General features: G+C 43.5%; 1 protein-coding gene across 1 annotated transcript; it reads left to right on the top strand.

Moving 5' to 3' along the window:
• The first annotated feature begins 15,572 nt into the window (after positions 1–15,572).
• LOC123114711 (uncharacterized) lies at positions 15,573–16,774 on the top strand. The gene is made up of 2 exons (XM_044536144.1): positions 15,573–15,981; positions 16,065–16,774. The coding sequence occupies exons 1-2, from the start codon at positions 15,573–15,575 to the stop codon at positions 16,634–16,636; spliced, it is 981 nt and encodes a 326-aa protein (XP_044392079.1). The 3' UTR covers positions 16,637–16,774.
• The last annotated feature ends 4,294 nt before the right edge of the window (positions 16,775–21,068 follow it).

Raw genomic sequence — 21,068 nt, 5'->3', positions numbered from 1 at the left:
ATGTTATGTATGGCTCTCTGAGCCTTAAATAAAGTACTTGTGTCATAGAGTCATGTTGTGATGCCTTGTTGTATTTGCACATATCGAGCATATTGTGTGTATGATTGAAATGCTTGGTATGTGTGGGATCTGACTATCTAGTTGTTTATCCTTAGTAGCCTCTCTTACCGGGAAATGTCTCCTAGTGTTACCGCTGAGCCATGGTAGCTTGCTACTGCTCTGGAACACTTAGGCTGGCCGGCATGTGTCCTTCTTCGTTCCGGTGTCTGTCCCTTCGGGGAAATGTCACGCATTGAGTACCGGAGTCCTGCTAGCCCGCTACAGCCCGGTTTACCGGAGTCCTGCTAGCCCAGTGCTACAGCCCGGACCCACTTGCTGATGACCGACACGTTCGAAGCTGGGTCATGGATGCCTGTCCCTGTAAGTCTGTGCCACTTTGGGTTTTACGACTAGTCATGTTAGCCCGGGCTCCTTATCATATGGATGCTAGCGACACTATCATATACGTGAGCCAAAAGGCGCAAACGGTCCCGGGCAAAGGTAAGGCGACACCCGTGGGGATACCGTGCGTGAGGCCGCAAAGTGATATGAGGTGTTACCGGCTAGATCAATGTGACATCGAGTCGGGGTCCTGACAACATGAAAAATGATCGGGGAATTTTATAGAATAATGCGAACATTTTGTTTTATAGAATAATGCGAACATTTTGTTTTATCGTTTGAAGAAATAATAATTTTGACTTGTAATTTAAGTTTGAATTTGATTTGATTTTGGATAAGTGGCAATTGGCTTAATAAAACAAGATGACATGGCACATTAGGGTGAGGTTACTGTAGCATGACACTGGGGGTGTTACAAATCTCCTCCACTAAAAGAAATCTCGTTCTGAGATTTAAGGGGTGGAGTAAGGGGTAAGACTAGGTTACGAAATTCTAACAATTCTCCTCGGCCTTGGTTGCTCTTCTCGAAGAGGTGGATCCACTCCGTTGATGTCTTCATTTCTATGTTTCAGGTCCTCATGATGAAGTCGACATCCTTTCTTCAAGAATCCCATCGTACTTACGAAAGAATAAAGGGTGCGTATCCCGGGAGAACGGACCTCTTCAAGATTGACCATCTGGTCGATAACATCAGGGATGGTGGCGGATAGTACTCTCGAATTGAAACTTAAGAAAATATCAAGAGCAAAGTAAGGAGGTATCATGCGAAGTTTTGAGCGGGCAGGCCATCTTTTGATGCCTGAAAACTGTAACATCCCAAATTTTCAATTTGGAATATTATACATTAGATCATCATTGCATATCATATTTTATTGCACTTTGGCTTGATCCTAGAAATTCTACGCAACTCAAGGACCCACTGAGAGAGTTGGAGATTTCATTATTTTCAGATTTGAGTTTTCTCAAATTTTGAAAAGAGGATCGTTTGATTTTAATTATTTTCTCTGCGAATATTTCTTTTATAAAAATAAAAGAGAGGGGATAAAATGATTTCCCAAAATAAAAAAGTATTGGAGATTTAATACTAAAATCAAATAAGTATTTTATTCGGAGTTTTGTCGTTGTTTTATTTGAATTAGGAAAAATATACGTTTTTCAGAATTGCATTATAGGCCCAAATAAATGTTCACTTTGTCCGCTATATTTTTAGCGGACGGGGAAAATTTATTTTAGGATTTTTGAGTCAGTTTAGTATTTCTTTTCTTTGTTTTTCTGCGCAGAATTATTTAAAAAAAAACGAAACCGACTTCGGGCCATAACCTGCCAGGACTCCCCAAGCCGGCCCCTTTATAAGTCGCGCCAGCGAGGCCCGAGCCGCCTCAGCCCACCCGCCGCCGAACCCTAACCCTAGCCCCACCGCCGCCAGCGCCGCCACCGCCAGCCGTCGCCGCCACAGGCGCGAGGTCCGCCGTCGCCGCCCGTCGCCCGCGCCACCGGAGCCCCGCGCCGCCGCCGACCCCGCCACCACCCGACCCCAACGCCGCCGGAGCCCGCCCCCGACGCCGTATCCGTCGGAGCCGCTGCCGCCGTCCCGTCGAGGTAGCCGCCGGAGCCGCCCGCTGCCGCCGGTTTTCTTCAGAAAACCGTACGGTTTTTTAGAACCCGCGGTTTATTTTTTTCTATAGATTGGTTTTTTTTCGGTTTAGTTATTTAGCGAACGCCCATTCGTTCGTTTTAACGAACGATTTTCACCGTTTAGCCGCAGACAGCGAACGCTCATTCATTAGCCTGTTCGTCAGTTTTCTTTTTCCAGGGATTTTCCGCGATTATTTTCGATCGTGATTTCTGCCCTGATTTTCGTTTTAGTTTATCTTTTCGCTTGTTTATCGGAATCAGGCGATTCAAGCGCCTAAAGTTTCGTCTCAAAGCCCTCTTTCTGTTTAATCAACTTAAACGAGTTTTTGGTACTGTAAAATTTGACTTAAGTATAGATTAGAAAACGAAGCTTGTTGTTTTTCGCAGTTTGAGTTTCGTTGCTTCGTTTGATTTGATTCTTTTTGCAAACCGGAGTTCTTAAGTAGAACTTTCTGGTTAGATCTCTCATTTGAGTTTTACCTATGCTTCTAGTTGAGTGCTTATTGTATGCTTGTTTGTTTATGATAGAGTACCTGGAGTGCGAAGCGTGCTACTACGAGTCTCTAGGTTTCACGGATCATTAGCAAGGCAAGTAACACTTTGATCATACCTCTTTACTACCCAGTTTTATTGCATTAGAACAATCCTCAAACAATTGCATGGTTAGGATCTGATTAATATGTGGGTTTTGGGAAGTAGATGAGGTAGTACCTATTGTCCTGTTTATTATCAAACCTTTGGAAGTTACTTCTACGTTGCTTATCTTGCTATGCTATGCATGTAGATGTGGATTGGGTGAGTGTATCCATGACAGATGTGAGTATTGTTATTTAATGGTTAACTTAAGGTGGCTACTTTAATACACATCTGGGTGGATTGAGGCACCTGTGAACCCAGTGTTGCCTGTTTTTTTGAAAATCCCGGGGTTACCGTGTGATTATCCTATGGACCGCCACCCAGGCTCAAAGGGATCATAAGATTATTCATGCTAGAAACTTCTATGTGCAGCCACAAGCTATTATGGGCTCTAGCATAGTTGAGTACGTTGCAAGACCTCTTTCAGTGGTGGGCTAGCAGATGTAGGGGAAAGTAGGTGTAACTGTCCACCCAGAGTAAAGAGTTATTGCTTCAGAAAGACCGTGTCTCGTTTCTCCGGCCATGGATGTTCGAGTCTTGTGGGGAAACGTGCGCAAACCTCTGCAAAGTGTACAAACTAATCATGGTTAGCCGTGTCCCCGGTTATGGACGTTTTGAGTATCTAGTTCTTGGATTATCATGTGGATCTCATCACTCTTAATATAATTTGATTGGGTTTAATGATGATGCTTAATTGGGATTGAGTTGGGTGAACCTTCTCAATGTTTAACAACCACCATGATAGTTAAATAAAATTTATTCCTTTGTTGTATGGAAAAGTTGGCTTTATGCAAAACTGTAACCATAGAGCTTTCCACCAGCCATATATGCATGTAGTGATAGCATTATTCTGTTCATTACTCTCTATGTTTTACATTGCCAGCATATTCCATGTGCTGACCCGTTTCGGGCTGCAACGTTCATGTTGCAGACTTTTCAGACGACGAGTAAGGTGCCATAGGTCGTGATCTTTCACTCAGTGATGCCGTTGGAGTTGATGGACTCACTTTATCTTCCAAGCCTTCCGCTGCTATCGTATTTAGATGGCCTTAAGCCATATTTATTGTAATAAGTTCTCTTTTGAGACGTTCGATGTAATAAGTGTGTGATTGTTACTCTGTTATAAATCTTTCAAGTACTGTGCATGTCAGCATTACCGATCCAGGGATGACACTGATGCACAGAGATCAGACTGTTTGAGGTCTGGTCGCTACAAGATGGTATCAGAGAACACGCTGACTGTAGGACACGACCACTAAGCTAAAGCCCTAGATGACTACTCTGTTCTCATTTTTGACTCCTCTCCCTTTTCTACTCTTTAGGATGGCGGATGCAAGGAACAAGTTCGTGCAACCGGATGAAGAAACACCTTTTGGACGCCACTTGAAGGAACTTACTAGATACCTGAACATCGGAATACCGAGTTTCACCGGAACCTACATCGCCACTTTACCAGAAGAGGAGCGTTGGATGATTTGAGTTCAAGTTCCAGGAAGGACGTTCATGCCAGTCACTGAGCCCATAGAGTTTTCCTTTGATGCACCAACCTGGAGTTTAGGAAAGAGCATGGCAGCCCACATCACCATGGGATGCATTGGAGAAGTTTACCACAAGGATCTCAAGGATACTATCTACCAGATTTGTGGGCACCGAGATGAGCAATGGGAGATGATCAGCACTAGGAAGGATAGATCTATTGTAGCTTTCATCCAGAAGTTAAACCAGCACATTCGACGCCAGGAGAGCCAGATGTGCGCAGGCATGATATATCTGAAGAAGGCAATGACCAGGATCACAGAATTGGAAGAAGAACTCATGACTACACGCGATGGATATGAGGAGGAAATGACGATACTCGTGGAGAAGAATGACGATCTAAAGAAGAAGCTAGGAATATTCATGGGAGACCCCGCACCAGGAGGAGATGCGACGATTCCACTTGCCCGGAGAACTACATCATTATCGACAACACTGACTCGGACCCTGACGATAGCGATGTTGACTATGTTGATGAAGCTGGAGCAGATATCATGGAGTCTTCGACCGATCAATTTTTCTAGTCGACCACCATAACATTAGTAGTATTCCCCCATGTATATAGTATAGTCCGAGCACTTTTGTAATGATAGTTAGACCGTTGTATGCCCTTGTTTGAATTGATTGAAGTGATATGATTGTGTTTGTCTCATGTGCATATGGGTAGTGTTTTTCCCTCTAGACCTCATTCTATTCTATTGTCTCGTCTTTTCTAAACCCATCAGATGCCTCCGAGACGCGACAATGGATTTGCTTTCGCCCCGGAGCTCACTCAGTTGATCCAGCAGCAGAATGCATTGATGCAGATATTAGTCCAGAATCAGAATCAGGGGAACAACAACAACAACAACAACCCACCACCACCACCACCTGTTGATCACTTAGCCTGTTTCTTGAGGCTTAATCCGCCGGTTTTCTCCAGTAGCACCGAGCCGATAGTTGCAGATGATTGGCTCCGCAAGATTGGAAGGGAGTTGACCACTGCAGGATGCACAGATGCGGAGAGAGTGCGTTTTGCCGCACATCAGCTTGATGGACCCGCAACATCATGGTGGGAGAATTTCACTGCCACTTACCCCATCGACACTGTCACATGGGACCAGTTTTAGCAAGCTTTCCGTACTGCCCATGTCTCAGCAGGAGCTATGGCCATGAAGAAGCGCGAGTTTCGAAACTTGCGCCAAGGAGGACGTACAGTTGGCCAGTATGTGCATGATTTTAGTAAGTTAGCACGTTATGCCCTAGATGACGTTTCTACAGATGCAACTAAGCAGGAGAAGTTTCTGGAAGGACTGAATGATGAGCTGAGCATGCAGTTGATGGTGGCAACCTTCAACAACTACCAGGAGTTGGTAGATAGAGCTCTCATGATTGAAGGGAAGCAGCAACAGATTAACAACCGCAAGAGGAAGTATGGACAAGGGAAGTACAATTCTGGAGCTCAGCAAAGGCCTCGTCTTACCCCGAACTCAGGAGGACCTTTTCAGCATAACCATGGAGGTCACAACCACAATGGAGGAAGTTCGCACAACCAAAGTGGCCCCAAGAATGGTAATGGTAATGGAGGAAGCAACGGCCAGAACCGTTCCAACCCAGCAACGCCCGCCAAGAAGGATCTAAGTCACATTACTTGCTACAAGTGCTAGAAGACCGGACATTATGCCAATGAATGTCCTGAAGCTAAGAATGGCAATGGCAATGGAAGATCTGGGAAGAAGCCTAACCCTTACAACAGGGGACAGGTGAACATGCAGTAATAGGTAAGTTTTTGGTTAAGTCATTTACTGCAATCGTTCTTTTTGATACTAGTGCATCGCCTTCATACATATCAAGGGGATTTGTGGATAAGTATAAACTGCCCACCAAAGTTCTTAGAACACCTATGTTAGTAAGCTCGCCAGGAGCGGAATATATGGCAGGCCAAGAATGTTTTCAGATGCCATTGACCATAGGTAGGCATGTTTTCCCCTCAGAACTGATAATTTTGGAGTCGCAAGGTTTGGATGTGATTCTGGGTATGGATTGGCTATCGATGTATGGAGGAAACATCGATTGCGCTAGTAAGTCAATTTTGCTCACCACCCTAGGAGGAAGAAGGATTAAGTATGTATCCCGGCATGTGCCAAAGAGGACTCAAGTGAATTCCTTATCAGGAGTTGTACAGGAGGAAGTACCAGTGGTGAAGGATTTCCCTGATGTATTTCCAGAAAAGTTGCCATGCATGCCACCGGATAGAGACATTGAGTTTCTGATTGAGCTTTTGCCAGGCACAAGGCCAATATCTAAGAGATCGTACAGGATGCCCGCAAAGGATTTGGAGGAAATTAAGAAGCAGATTAAGGAGTTACTGGATAAAGGCTATATTCGCCCAAGTTCGTCACCTTGGGGATCACCAGTGCTCCTAGTGGAGAAGGATGGATCGTTGAGGATGGTTGTTGACTATCGAGGATTGAATGAAGTAATGATCAAGAACAAGTATCCACTACCGATGATCAATGATTTGTTTGACCAGTTGCAAGGAGCTAAGGTATTTTCCAAGATTGATCTGCGATCAGGATACCACCAGTTGAAGATTCGAGAGCAAGCTATACCTAAGACAACTTTTACCACAAGGTATGGGCTATATGAGTATACCGTTAAGTCATTCGGTCTGACTAACGCACCTGCTTATTTCATGAACATGATGAACAAGGTGTTTATGGAGTTTTTGGATAAGTTCGTCATGGTGTTCATTGATGATATTCTGGTCTACTCGAAGAATGAAGAGGAGCATAAGGAGCATTTGCGTTTGGTACTTGGGAAGCTCAGAGAACATCAGTTATATGCCAAGTTCAGCAAGTGTGAGTTTTGGTTGAAGGAAGTTGGATTCCTCGGACATGTTATATCTGGAGAAGGAATAGCAGTAGACCCCACCAAAGTTGTCACCGTGACAAATTGGGAAGCACCCACGTTAGTTGGAGAGATCGGGAGTTTTCTTGGACTCGCAGGATACTACCGGAGGTTCATTGAGAATTTCTCAAAGATTGCAAATCGCATGACGGAGTTGTTGAAGAAGGACATCAAGTTCAAATGGATTGAGGAATGTGAGGCCAGTTTTTCCAGGAGTTGAAGAAACATTTGGTTACAACACCAGTGTTGATTCTGCTAGATCAATGCAAGGATTATGAAGTGTATTGCGACGCTTCTCGTCGAGGACTTGGAGCAGTGTTTATGCAGGAGGGAAGAGTTGTTTCATATGCCTCACGACAGCTTAAACCCCATGAGTTGAATTATGCTACACATGATTTGGAGTTAGCAGTCGTAGTGCATGCGTTGAAGACGTGGAGACATTTTCTCATCGGAAACCATTGTGAGGTGTACACGGATCACAAGAGTTTGAAGTATATCTTCACGTAGAAGGAGTTGAATCTGAGGCAAAGGAGATGGTTGGAGCTCATTAAGGATTATGATATGAGGTTGCATTATCATCCAGGAAAGGCTAACGTAGTAGCCGATGCATTGAGCCGCAAGAGCCATGTCAATACACTCATGACCGGAGAGTTACCCCAGGAGTTAGCAGAGGATCTTCGTGAGCTATATTTGGAGATAGTTCCGAGAGGTTATGTAGCAGCATTGGAGATCCAGTCTAATTTGATGGAGAAGATTAGAGAAGCTCAGAAGACAGACAAAGAGATTGCCAAGATAAAGGAAAGGATGAGCAAAGGAAAAGTTAAGGGATTTCGTGAGGATGAGCACGATACCTTATGGTTTGAGGACCGCGTATATGTGCCCAATGATCAGGAGCTCAGGAAGTTGATTCTGCAGGAGGCCCATGATTCTCTGTATTCGATTCACCCAGGAAATACCAAGATGTATTTGGATTTGAAGGATAGTTTCTGGTGGACCGGAATGAAGAAGGATATTGTGGAGTATGTAGCAGTCTGTGATGTATGTCAGAGAGTGAAGGCAGAGCATCAGAAGCCAGATGGATTGTTACAGCCATTGCCGATACCCGAATGGAAGTGGGATAAGCTAGGCATGGATTTTATCACAGGATTTCCCAGGACTTGTTCAGGCTATGACTCGATATGGGTTGTAGTCGATTGTTTGACGAAGGTAGCTCATTTCATCCCAGTAAAGACCACTTACACTAGTGCTAAGTTGGCAAAGATATACACGACCAGGATCATATGTCTGCATGGAGTTTCGAGGAGCATTGTATCAGATAGAGGAACCCAATTTACCTCAAAGTTCTGGAATCAGTTCCACGAAACTTTGGGTACCAGGCTAGAGTTTAGTACCACCTTTCATCTGCAGATAGATGGATAGACTGAGAGAGTCAATCAGATTCTAGAGGACATGTTGAGAGCTTCTGCGCTAGATTATGGATCTAGTTGGGACGACAATTTGCCATATGCAGAGTTCTCTTACAACAACAGCTATCAAGCCAGTTTGAAGATGGCCCCTTTTGAAGCTTTGCACGGAAGGAGGTGCAGGACACCGTTGTTGTGGGATCAAGTTGGAGACCATCAGTTGTTTGGACCAGATTTAATTAAAGAGTCTGAAGAGAAGGTTAAGCTGATTCCGATAGACTCAAGGTAGCCCAATCCAGGCAGAAGAGCTATGCGGATTCTAAATGCAAGGAGATAGTTTACAAAGTGGGAGACAGATTTTATCTTCGAGTGTCCCCACTTTGAGGTGTTAAGCGTTTTGGAGTTAAGGGAAAGTTAGCAGCACGTTTTGTGGGACCATACAAAGTTTTGGAACGTATGGGAGAAGTTGCTTACAAATTGGAGTTGCCCGAAGGATTTTCAGGAGTTCACGATGTGTTCCACATTTCTCAGTTGAAGAATTGCCACGCGGAGATGGCCGATATTCCTCTGAGAGATACAGTGCCACTGAAAGCGATTTAGTTGGATAGCGATTTGACCTACGAGGAGAAACCAGTGAAGATTCTCGAGTTTGCCAGCTGAGTCACACACAACAAGGTTATCAAGTTCTGCAAAGTTCAGTGGGGCCACCATACCGAGGATGAAGCCACCTGGGAGCGAGAGGAAAACATACGGAAGGATCACCCTCACCTATTTTCTAGCCAACCCGAATCTCGAGGGCGAGATTCATCTTAGGGGGGGGGGTAGGTTTGTAACATCCCAAATTTTCAATTTGGAATGTTATACATTAGATCATCATTGCATATCATATTTTATTGCACTTTGGCTTGATCCTAGAAATTCTACGCAACTCAAGGACCCACGGAGAGAGTTGGGGATTTTGTTATTTTCATATTTGAGTTTTCTCAAATTTTGAAAAGAGGATCGTTTGATTTAATTATTTTCTCTGCGAATATTTCTTTTATATAAAAAAGAGAGGGGATAAAATGACTTTCCCAAAATAAAGAAATATTGGAGATTTAATATTAAAATCAAATAAGTTTTTATTTGGAGTTTTATCGCTGTTTTATCTGAATTAGTAAAAATATGCGTTTTTCAAAATTGCATTATAGGCCCAAATAAATGTTCGCTTTGTCCGCTATATTTTTAGAGGACGGGGAAAATTTATTTTAGGATTTTTGGAGTCCGTTTAGTATTTCTTTTCTTTGTTTTTCTGCACAGAATTATTAAAAAAAACGAAACCGACTTTGTACCATAACCGGCCAGGACTCCCCAAGCCGACTCCTTTATAAGTCGCGCCCGTGAGGCCCGAGCCACCTCAGCCCACCCGCTGTCGAACCCTAACCTTAGCCCCCCCGCCGCCGCCACGAGGTCTGCCACCGCCGCCCGTCGCTCGCACCACCGGAGCCCCACGCCGCCGCCGACCTCGCCACCACCCGACCCTGCCGCCGCTAGAGCCCGCGCCCGCCGCCGGATCCGCCAGAGCCGCCACCGCCATCCCACCGAGGTAGCCGACGTAGCCGCCCACCGCCGCCGGTTTTCTTCGGAAAACCGTACAGTCTTTTTAGAATCCGCGGTTTATTTTTTCTTCTATAGATCGTTTTTTGGTTTAGTTATTTAGTGAATGCCCGTTCGTTAGTTCGTTTTAACGAATGATTTTCACCGTTTAGCCGCAGACAGCGAACATTCGCTTGTTAGCCTGTTCGTCAGTTTTCTTTTTCTAGGGATATTCTGTGATTATTTTCGATCGCGATTTGTGCCTTGATTTTCATTTTAGTTTATCTTTTTGCTCGTTTATCGGAATCAGGCGATTCAAGTGCCTAGAGTTTCGTCCCGAAGCCCTCTTTCTGTTTCATCAACTTAAACAAGTTTTTGGTACTGTAAAATTTATCTTAAGTCCAGATTAGTAAACAGAGCTTGTTTTTTTTTTCACAGTTTGAGTTTCGTTGCTTCGTTTGAGTTGATTCTTTTTGCAAACCGGAGTTCTTAAGTTGAACTTTCTGGTTAGATCTCTTATTTGAGTTTTACCCGTGCTTCTAGTTGAGTGCTTATTGTATGCTTGTTTGTTTGCGATAGAGTACCCGGAGTGCGAAGCGTGCTACTACGAGTCTCTAGGTTTCACAGATCATCAGCAAGGCAAGTAACACTTTGATCATACCTCTTTACTACCCAGTTTTATTGCATTAGATCAATCCTCAAACAATTGCATGGTTATGATCTGATTAATATGTGGGTTTTGGGAAGTAGATGAGGTAGTACCTATTGTCCTGTTTATTATCAAACCTTTGGGAGTTACTTCTACGTTGCTTATCTTGCTATGCTATGCTTATAGACGTGGATTGGGTGAGTGTATCCATGACAGATGTGAGTATTGTTATTTAATGGTTAACTTAAGGTGGCTACTTTAATACACATCTGGGTGGATTGACGCACCTGGGGAACCCAGTGTTGCCTGTTTTTTTGGAAATCCCGGGGTTACCGTGTGATTATCCTATGGACCGCCACCCAGGCTCAAAGGGATCATAAGATTATTCATGCTAGAAACTTCCGTGTGCAGCCACAAGCTATTATGGGCTGTAGCATAGTTGAGTACATTGCAAGACCTCTTTCAGTGGTGGGCTAGCAGATGTAGGGGAAAGTAGGTGTAACTGTCCACCTAGAGTAAAGAGTTATTGTTTCAGAAAGACCGTGTCTCATTTCTCCGACCATGGATGTATTTGGGTCTTGTGGGGAAAAGTGCGCAAACCTCTGCAGAGTGTACAAACTAATCATGGTTAGCCGTGTCCCCGGTTATGGACGTTTGAGTATCTAGTTCTTGGATTATCATGTGGATCTCATCACTCTTAATATAATTTGATTGGGTTAATGCTGATGCTTAATTACCGAAAAAGGCTTTCGCCCCACTTTATATTATAAAGCAACTGCCCAAGCCAACATTCAACATAGGTTCACACACGCACAGAAACACAAAGGTCTAGTACAAACGGTATCCAAGAGGGTTAATGCTGAGGGCACAGCTCAACAAGCCCTGAAAACAGAAAAAACAGGCACACACGGGGATTGAGTTGAGTGAACCTTCTCAATGTTTAACAACCACCATGATAGTTAAATAAAATTTATTCCTTTGTTGTAGGGAAAAATTGGCTTTATGCAAAACTGTAACCATAGAGCTTTCCACCAGCCATATATGCATGTAGTGATAGCATTATTCTGTTCATTACTCTCTATGTGTTACATTGCCAGCATATTCCATGTGCTGACCCGTTTTGGGCTGCAACGTTCATGTTGCAGACTTTTCAGACGACGAGTAAGGTGCCATAGGTCGTGATCTTTCACTCAGTGATGCCGTTGGAGTTGATGGACTCACTTTATCTTCCAAGCCTTCCGCTGTTATCGTATTTAGATGGCCTTAAGACATATTTATTGTAATAAGTTTTCTTTTGAGACGTTCGATGTAATAAGTGTATGATTGCTACTCTGTTATAAATCCTTCAAGTACTGTGCGTGTCAGCATTACCGATCCATGGATGACAATGATGCACAGAGATCAGACAGTTTGAGGTCTGGTCGCTACAAAAACAGGGCATGAAAGGGGTTCAGAGCAGTGGAAATAAGTACTGGGTCTGATACCAGAATTGATGATCTCTTGGGAGATGGTTCATGAATTACGTACGAGGCCACGCGTGAGGAATAACTTTGAGAACAGGCGGGTGTACAGGAGAGTCAGGTTTCGATCCTGTGGAACTGTGGGTTATGGGCCCACCATGCAGGTTAAAATTAGAAAGGGCGCTGACTTCCTGCACGGTCGGGATAGCAATGTATGTCAGAGGCTAGCCTGTCAGTCATGTTGGCAACAATCGTTGGTACAAAGGCGAGGGATGAAGAGAACCATTCTCCTGCTCATTGAACGAGGCGGACCAATAGGCAAAGTTCTCATCCATCAGTGGTTACCGGAATGTCATCAACACAAGCAACATGGTCTTATTGACAGGGTGGTACAACGAGGTGCTTACCTAAGCAGGGAATTATCACTGCTCATCTAAGTCAGATTACAAGAAAGGTTAAACAAAACAATGGAAAGGAAAATGTGTTTAAACACATATTTCAGGGGTATATCCTTCCCAAGGACAAGCAGAGCATGATATCCATGATAGGATATAAAGTAGAAAACCCCTTTAGGTAAGGGGAGAGAAATTTCATGACATTACCCATACAATGATGTTTTGATAATTGATAAAGAGAATTTAGCATTGCTTCAACTGTTCTTTTTGAAAATCAGAGTACCACTGACAAGCTTCGAGATAGCATTGGCATGGTCTTTAAGCAAAGATCAGACTTTGGATACACAAAGGATCCATCAGGAACAACTCATGCAATAAGTCTTACAATTTACTCATGGAAGAATGGCTAACCTTGTAGGTCCTCCGGCCAGGTGTGCTAGGCATGACATCACCTTACCGGCTCATATAAAGACCAATGTCATAACTCTTGGAAATATGTTCCAACCATCATATCTGACCGAGATTCAGATTTGATCGGTGTTAGGATACATCAGACTCAGGATGCCTTAGAAGAAATGGCAAACACAATTTGACAAGATGACATTGTAAGATTCTCGGGAATGAACTATGGAAGCAAGTCGCGAATCATGAGTTCATCATTAAACCAAGGAGAGGATGAGGAGGTGGCTGATGAACTCAGCGGCGATTCATTAAGATTTCCAAAAGATGGATTTCCACAATTATGTGAAAAAGGAGATAACATTAGTCAGATCAAATGATATAATGAGGTATGCTCGAGGAAAACATACACAATTAAACATTGGTTGAAAGGTGCACCCGAAATATGGGCTTAGGTAGCGTGATCAATGTTAGAATGGTGATTCGATAACCAATTGTCTATGAATGAACTATCGATCATTATATTCAAAGCAATAGGGTTGCTAGAAGTACATAATCCAAACAACACCATTCACTTGTTGGTATCCTGGTTAGAATCAACACGAAGACGAAGAAATGAACGAAGATGGCAAGAAGTATTTATGTGTCAAGAATTATCAAGAGGTGGAACAATTCTCACAACACCCTCGACATATAGATGGTAATATTTCAAGGTAGAACAAAATATAAGCTAGATAGCAAGGAAATGAAGATACAAATCCAAACATGAGCAAGTTTGTGTTGGTAGAAGGCAGGAATGGTGTCGATGATAACACAAATCATCAAGGGGCAAGGATGGTATTTCTCATCACGAATTCGATTGATATCCTGTAAGAGCACGGAATGTTGATGATCATGACACAATTGTTGATAGATTTCATGAAGATGTAATCTATCGGCGATGACATCAAGTCAAAGGAATGATGAAGCGAAAGGTTATTGGAACCACGAGTACGATACAAACTTGAAATCAAGCTTGTTGTTCAAGGCAAAATGATATGACGAGGAAATCCGACATAAGCTTAGCTCATCGCCGAAAGTGGTGCTCCGAGAATAAGGACCAGGTAGCACAATTAAAATCGACATAATAACGATATAGCCAAACAAGCTAGGAATGGTGTGCTCGGGTACAAACTCGTACGTAAAGAAGATTACTAAGAGTTGTTGAACCAGTGCGGACTCGTTTCAGCTATCAGTGTCTTTGAGTGTTTGATAACTCAGAGCCCGTGAAAAATTGGAATTAGTGAGAATGTAGTACTTGATGAAGAACTCATAAGAAGTTATGCAGTTCCATGATAATCTCGAGATACCAGGGGGGGGGGGGTAATACTCGACGACAGATCAAAGTAGAGGTTGGACTAAGGTATTTCTCTGCAAAAGACAAGTGCTTACACTTGCACGAGAAATGATATTTAAAGGAGAACATGGTCGGAATCACGATTGCAAAAGATCAATTCACAGATACCAGATGATATTTATCAAGGAAATAGTTATTATTACAAGAAGCTTCCATGATAGGACCTACATCGTGTCCATGGGCATGAACACAAAGTTCAAGGCCGACTCCCACTTCTCTAATGTATAACCTTTCACTCACTTCTTGCCTTCGACGAAGTTGTAGTGTTGAAATTTTATCTGACATAACATTAGTAGAGTATGACTCGTAGTAGTTTTCCGGGTTCACATAGATTAGAAAAGGCATAGGTTCAACCCATTAGGGCCTCTTAGGAACATATACCACAAACTTTGAGAGTAATTATCACCTGCTCAAAAGCAGAGCATGGTTGGCCAAATCCGAAAATAGGATTTACCAAAGGCATTTTGTATCAGGGAAAGAACTTCCAAAGTGATTGACTATGAAGGACGCTGTCAGATAAAATCCAACAAAGGATCTGAGGGTGCATAATGGGGCCGGTGTGAGCATCGGCACATGATTAGACGACGAAACAAAGCAAATTCTTTGGATTATAGAAACAACTGGCTAAAATGATATGAGGTGCCGTACATGCGTGTATCTCGTGGTAAGGAGAAAGCAATGGATATGATTAGTGGAAAATGGAAAGATAGCTTTCATCTTCTCTATAGTTTCAAGGCTAAGGTGGAGAAGTGTTCTCCTGGTAGTGTAGTGGAAATAGACAAAGAGACTGTGAAGTACTCAATCAAAGGAAAAGTCAGGGAGAAGGAATGCTTTAGGAGAGTATTCGTTTCATTCAAGGCATGTTGGCAAGGGTTTTTAGATGGGTGTCGACCATACTTGGCCGTGGATTCAACTGCCCTAAATGGGAGATTCAAAGGGCGGCTAGCTTCTAATTGTGCCATTGATGGCCGTAATTGGCTTTACCCGGTTGCTTACGGGGTGATAGAGACAGAATCATCAAATAGTTGGGCTTGGTTTCTTCAAAATCTATGTAATCTTATTGGGCATCCTGAAGGACTAGTCATACACACCAACGCTTGCAAAGGTTTAGAGACAGCAGTAGAACAAGTGTGGCCTGGAGTGGAGCATAGGGAGTGTATGAGGCATCTTGTTGCAAATTTTGGAAAAAAATTCAAGGGCAAGGTCTATGATGATAATCTTTGGCCAGCAAGCTTGACTTACAGTTCTAGGAAGCACAATTGGCATATGAAGCAGATCCTTGCTAAGAAGAGTGTTCAAAAATATATGGGTGAACACCACACAAAGATATGTTATAGAAGCAAGTTCAATGAAATCTGCAAGGTTGACTACGTCAATAACAACCGCGCAGAGTCATTTAATAGCAAAGTCAGGAAAATTAAGGCTCTTCTTATTGTTGACATGTTGGACAAGATTAGGCAGATGATAATGCAGAAGTTTGATTTGCGGATGAAGATAGCATTAGAAAAATGGCTTGGCCATCTTATAATACCAAGTGTGATAAAGGCACTACATGCCAAATCCAAAGGTAAACAAACATCTTCTGCTCTTTCAACCGACTAATGTCATAATGAACTAAATTAAATGTTTAATATTTGGTGTTCTTTTCAGGACTGAAGATGAAGGTAGTTAGACGCAGTGATGTTGAGGCAGAAATTACTGCAGTCGACAAAGAAAATAGGGAGTGGAGGTACCCTGTTGACATAGCCAAGGAAACATGTAGCTGCAGGCAATGGCAAGTCAAGGGTTTGCCATGTATCCATGCTCTATATTTCATTACTTCACTAAGAGGTCCGGTATCAGAAATTGAACCTTATGTACATGAGTTCTACTCCATTGCAAAATTCAAGGCTGCGTATGCAGACAACATACCTACAATGGTAGGCAAGCAACAATGGGACATTGTTAACCCTGGCTTCAAACTACAAGCTCCAGTGTTGAGGAGGCCAAAAGGACGACAGCGGAAGACTAGAATCAGATCTAGTACTGAAGGTGCTGGCCTTGGCCCTAGGAAAAGGAAGTGCAAGCGTTGCGGAGGCTTCGGCCACATAGCGAGAATTTGCAAAAATCCAGTTGACCCAGCATTTGGAGAAGATGAGGCTGACCTACATGCTGGAGATGCCCCTTTTGTGGCCGGAGAAGGCGACCCTGAGCCATCCGTGGTTGCAAGTTCTGCGGGGTAACTCCAAAACCTGTGCTTTCTATATTTCAACATCCATGGCTACATTGCTACATTCATGCATTTTCAACATTCTGTCCTATAATCTGAGTCGTCAAAGACTAATTTTACTTCCCACTTCCTAAAGAATTTGATTACATGTAAGCTACGACTATATTCTGTACAAAACTGATGCTTTATATTTCCATTTGTTTTGCAACATGACCAACTCCTATACAGCTCAAGGAAAAGCGTGAAGAAGAAAACAGAGAAGAAAACCAATAAAAGGAAGAACAAGCAAGATGAACACTCAACCAGAACTGAAGGTTCCACAAGTGGATCTGTTGCATCTCCCATGCATACCCGAGTTGCACATAAATCGCCAGACAGCCCTGCACAAAACACAAGAAGCAAAAAGAGGCTGCACATGTGAACATTCGTGTGATTGTGACCTTATAAGATTGTGAACCTGGACCTGTTTATTTTGATTCTTATGTTGAGAATTTGGACCTTTTACTTCAAACTAGCAAGTGGATGTTATTCGACCTTAATCTATGTTTGTGAACCTGAGACATTTTGTGTGCTGAAAATTCAGGAAATGAACATTATGTTTGCTTGTGTGCTGAATGTTTTCAATCTTATGTACATGCGTCATGCTTATTTTTTTAGAGAAATTTAGAGAACCATTTGTTGCTGCTGTTGCGTGTACAACTCGAGTTTACTTGATTTGTTAATAGCTATGCCTAGATGTCACGTAAGGATATGTAGCGTATCTCCATTTAGTAGTCAACTGGTGACCTTGGGTGTAGTGGCTAGCGCGTGCGAGCGCCTCCCAGGAGGTCTGGGGTTCAAACCCCTCTATTGCCTATTCTTACATGCTAAAAATTATTTCCCAACCCCTGACATGTCGGGCCCACAGTTCGGGAAGTAATGGAACCAGGGGCATTTTGGTCATATTGCACGGTCAACGACCCTTTGACTGACTGTAACGTGAGAAAATGGCATTTTCGAGTGTGTTTCTAACGGAACAGTGGCATTTTTGAGTAGTGAAAACTTTTAATGGCAAAAGTGAGTAGTGTGGCACAACGCCTATTTTTACATGCTAAAAATTATTTCCCAACCCCTGACATGTCGGGCCCACAGTTCGGGAAGTAATGGAACCAGGGGCATTTCGGTCATATTGCACGGTCAACGACCCTTTGACTGACTGTAACGTGAGAAAATGGCATTTTCGAGTGTGTTTCTAACGGAACAGTGGCATTTTTGAGTAGTGAAAACTTTTAATGGCAAAAGTGAGTAGTGTGGCACAACTAGTGGCAAAAGTGATAAAAACCCAACTTTTTTATGGCAACTTTAATTCACGTGAGGTTGGCAAACATTGCAATTTTCTGAAAAAAAAGAACTGGGACAAAGTTGCCATGTCTTAACAACTAAAGTTGCCACCTCGCGTCAACTAAAGTTGCCATGTGAAATCGTTCAGGATGAATGCTTAAAATCCGAACATTCGGATTTTATCGGGGTCCTAATTATATGTGTGATACCACCATCTTCTCACCTGAAAGTTGGTCAACCAGTGACAAACATGCCCACAATGGGTTCGTCATTGGACACTCGTGTGTGCTGTCAGCCTTGAACACATCTGCAAATCTTCCCCATAGTGTGACAACTGCAAGCTGGTAGTATCATCTTACACAGTAGGATAATATGGACTGAATATCAATCAATAAAGGAAGTTAAGTATGCAAAATCCAGTTTTGATCCTCCAGAGAGAATGTGCAATTCCACTCCTGCTGCCACATTCTGCATCTACTCAATGAAGGAAGCAACATGCATCAATCATCACTCTGTATACTTATGAAGAGATAAAGTCTGACCATAAATATACCCTAATTATTGCCAGAAGATAAAATCGATTCTATCTCATAGATTAGGCTATAACTTCCTAATTATTGCAAAGTTTTTTTAGATAATCTTAATGGACATAGTGCTCATAATGATTAAAGCAGACACCTTAAATGATGAAGCGACTTACACAACCAAAACCGTCAGCAAGTTAGAGCATCTTCACTCGTTCGACGCCCCCAGGGAGTGAAATAGCTGAAATAGCGCCGCGAGCCAGCGTTATTTTTGCCGTGGGGCTGGTCGGGTTCCCACCCGCCGCCCCAAGTTGCCCTCTAGACACCCTTTTTTGAACTGCAGTTCGGCTAAAATTTGAAGAATTTGGATGAAATTCATTCATATTTGTACATAATTTAAAAACATGATTTAAACCCTAAAAGCTACGCCGCCGCCGCCGCCCCGAGTCTTCTACATGTCGAGGAGCCTGTAGAAGTTGGCGTAGTCGTCGTCGCCATGCACGCCGCCGCTGTCCTTGTTGCAGCCCTGCCCTGGGTCGCTTTGGCGGACGGGGTTGGACGACGGCCCTAGCTCCTCGTTGCTCTCGTCGAGGATGACGACGCCGCCCTCATCCCGGCCGCGGCGATCTTGTTAAAGGCGCGGTGCTGGCGCTCCATCTCCTTGCGGACGTAGTCGCCCCGCGCCCACTTTAGGCCGGTTTCTCGCCGGCGGCCATGGCGAGGTGCTCCTGCTTGACGACTAGCGGCGCCGCCGGATCCTTCTTCGGCCTGACCAGGTGAAGGTGTCCATGGGGAGGAGGGGTACGCTGGCGGCACCCCTTGTTTATGACGAGGCTGTCGCCGTGGCTGCGCCAACGCTCGGGCGTCTCTAGGGGCTCGACATTGACGGTGGCGAGCGGCACCGTGCCGAAGGAGCGGGAGGAGGAGGAAGCTCCCGCCGTGTGCCTCGGCAGCAAAGAGCTGCTTCTCCGGCGGGAGAACGTGGGCGCCGGGTACTCGAACGGTGGCTGCTACTTCTTGAGCTTGCGTTGGTTTTTTCCTTGAAGAGGAAAGGGTGATGCAGAAAAGCACATATAAGTATTTCCATCTGTTTGAGAACCAAGGTATCAATCCCGTAGGAGAAGAACACACAAATCACCAATACCTACACAAACAATCAAACACTCGCACCCAACGCGATAAAGGGGTTGTCAATCCCTTCACGGTCACTTGCAAAAGTGAGATCTGATAGAGATAGATAAATAGAAATAACAAAAGATAAAATATTTTTGGGTTTTTTGGTTTATAGATCTGAAAATAAAAGATTGCAAAATAGTAGATCGGAAACTAATATGATGGAAAATAGACCCGGGGGCCATAGGTTTCACTAGAGGCTTCTCTCATGAAGGCAAACGGTGGGTGAACAAATTACTGTCGAGCAATTGATAGAAAATCACAATGTTATGACGATATCCAAGGCAATGATTATGCAACATAGGCATCACCTCTGTGTCAAGTAGACCGACTCCTGCCTGCATCTACTACTATTACTCCGCACATCGACCAACTCTTGCCTGCATCTATAGTATTAAGTTCATAAAGAACAGAGTAACGCATTAAGTAAGATGACATGATGTAGTGGAGTTAACTCAAGCAATATGATGAGAACCCCATCTTTTAATCCTCGATGCCAATAATGCAATATGTGTCTCGCTACCCCTACTTTGTCACTGGGTGAAATCACGCAAGATTGAACCCAAAGCTAAGCACCTCTCCTGTTGCAAGGAATACCAATATAATTGGCCAAACTAAACCGTTCGAAGAGAAATACAAAGATACCAAATCATGCATATAAGAATTCAAAGGAGATTTAAATAATATTCACAGATAAGCTGACCATAAATACACAATTCATCGGATCTCGACAAACACACCACAAAAGAGTATTACATCGGATAGATCTCCAAGAACTCAAGGAGAACATGGTATTGAGAATCAAAGAGAGAGGAAAAGCCATCTAGCTACTAGCTATGGAACCGTAGGTCTGAGGTTGAAAGGGCAATATAGTTGATGTAGATGCCCTTTGTGATCGAATCCCCCTCCGGCAGGATGCCTGAAAAGGCCCCAAGACGGGATCTCACGGGAACAGAAGGTTGCGACGCTGAAAAGTGTTTTGTTGGATACTTCTGGTGGTTTGGGAATATATGTGAATATATAGGAGGCAGAACTAGGCCACGGGGGTCATGAGGGGCCCACAAGGTAGGGGCGTGCCCTACCCCCGGCGCGCCCTCCACCCTTGTCGCCGCCTCGTGGCTCTTCTGACTTGAACTCCAAGTCTCCGGGGTGTCTTCTGGTCCAAGAAAAATTATTGTGAAGTTTTATTCCGTTTGGACCCCGTTTAGTATTTCTTTTCTGCGAAGCTCAAAAACAAGGAAAAACGGAAACTGGCCCTGGGATTTATGTTAGTAGGTTAGTTCAAAAAATAATATAAAATAGCATATTAATGCATATAAAACATCCAAAACAGATAATATAAGAGCATGGAACAATAAAAAATTATAGATATGTTGGAGACGTATCAGGCATCCCCAAGCTTAATTCCTGCTCGTCCTCGAGTAGATA

This window comes from Triticum aestivum, chromosome 5B (genome assembly GCF_018294505.1).
Source record: "Triticum aestivum cultivar Chinese Spring chromosome 5B, IWGSC CS RefSeq v2.1, whole genome shotgun sequence".
In the NCBI taxonomy this organism is placed as follows: Eukaryota; Viridiplantae; Streptophyta; class Magnoliopsida; order Poales; family Poaceae; genus Triticum; species Triticum aestivum.
This window is presented reverse-complemented; position numbering and strand designations above follow the sequence as displayed.

Excerpts from the sequence above, each read along its gene's own strand:
- LOC123114711 (XM_044536144.1), top strand. The coding sequence starts at position 15,573 with ATGAGGCATCTTGTTGCAAATTTTGGAAAAAAATTCAAGGGCAAGGTC. Across the intron at positions 15,982-16,064 it reads ACTACATGCCAAATCCAAAG|GACTGAAGATGAAGGTAGTT; the intron begins GTAAACAAACAT and ends TGTTCTTTTCAG.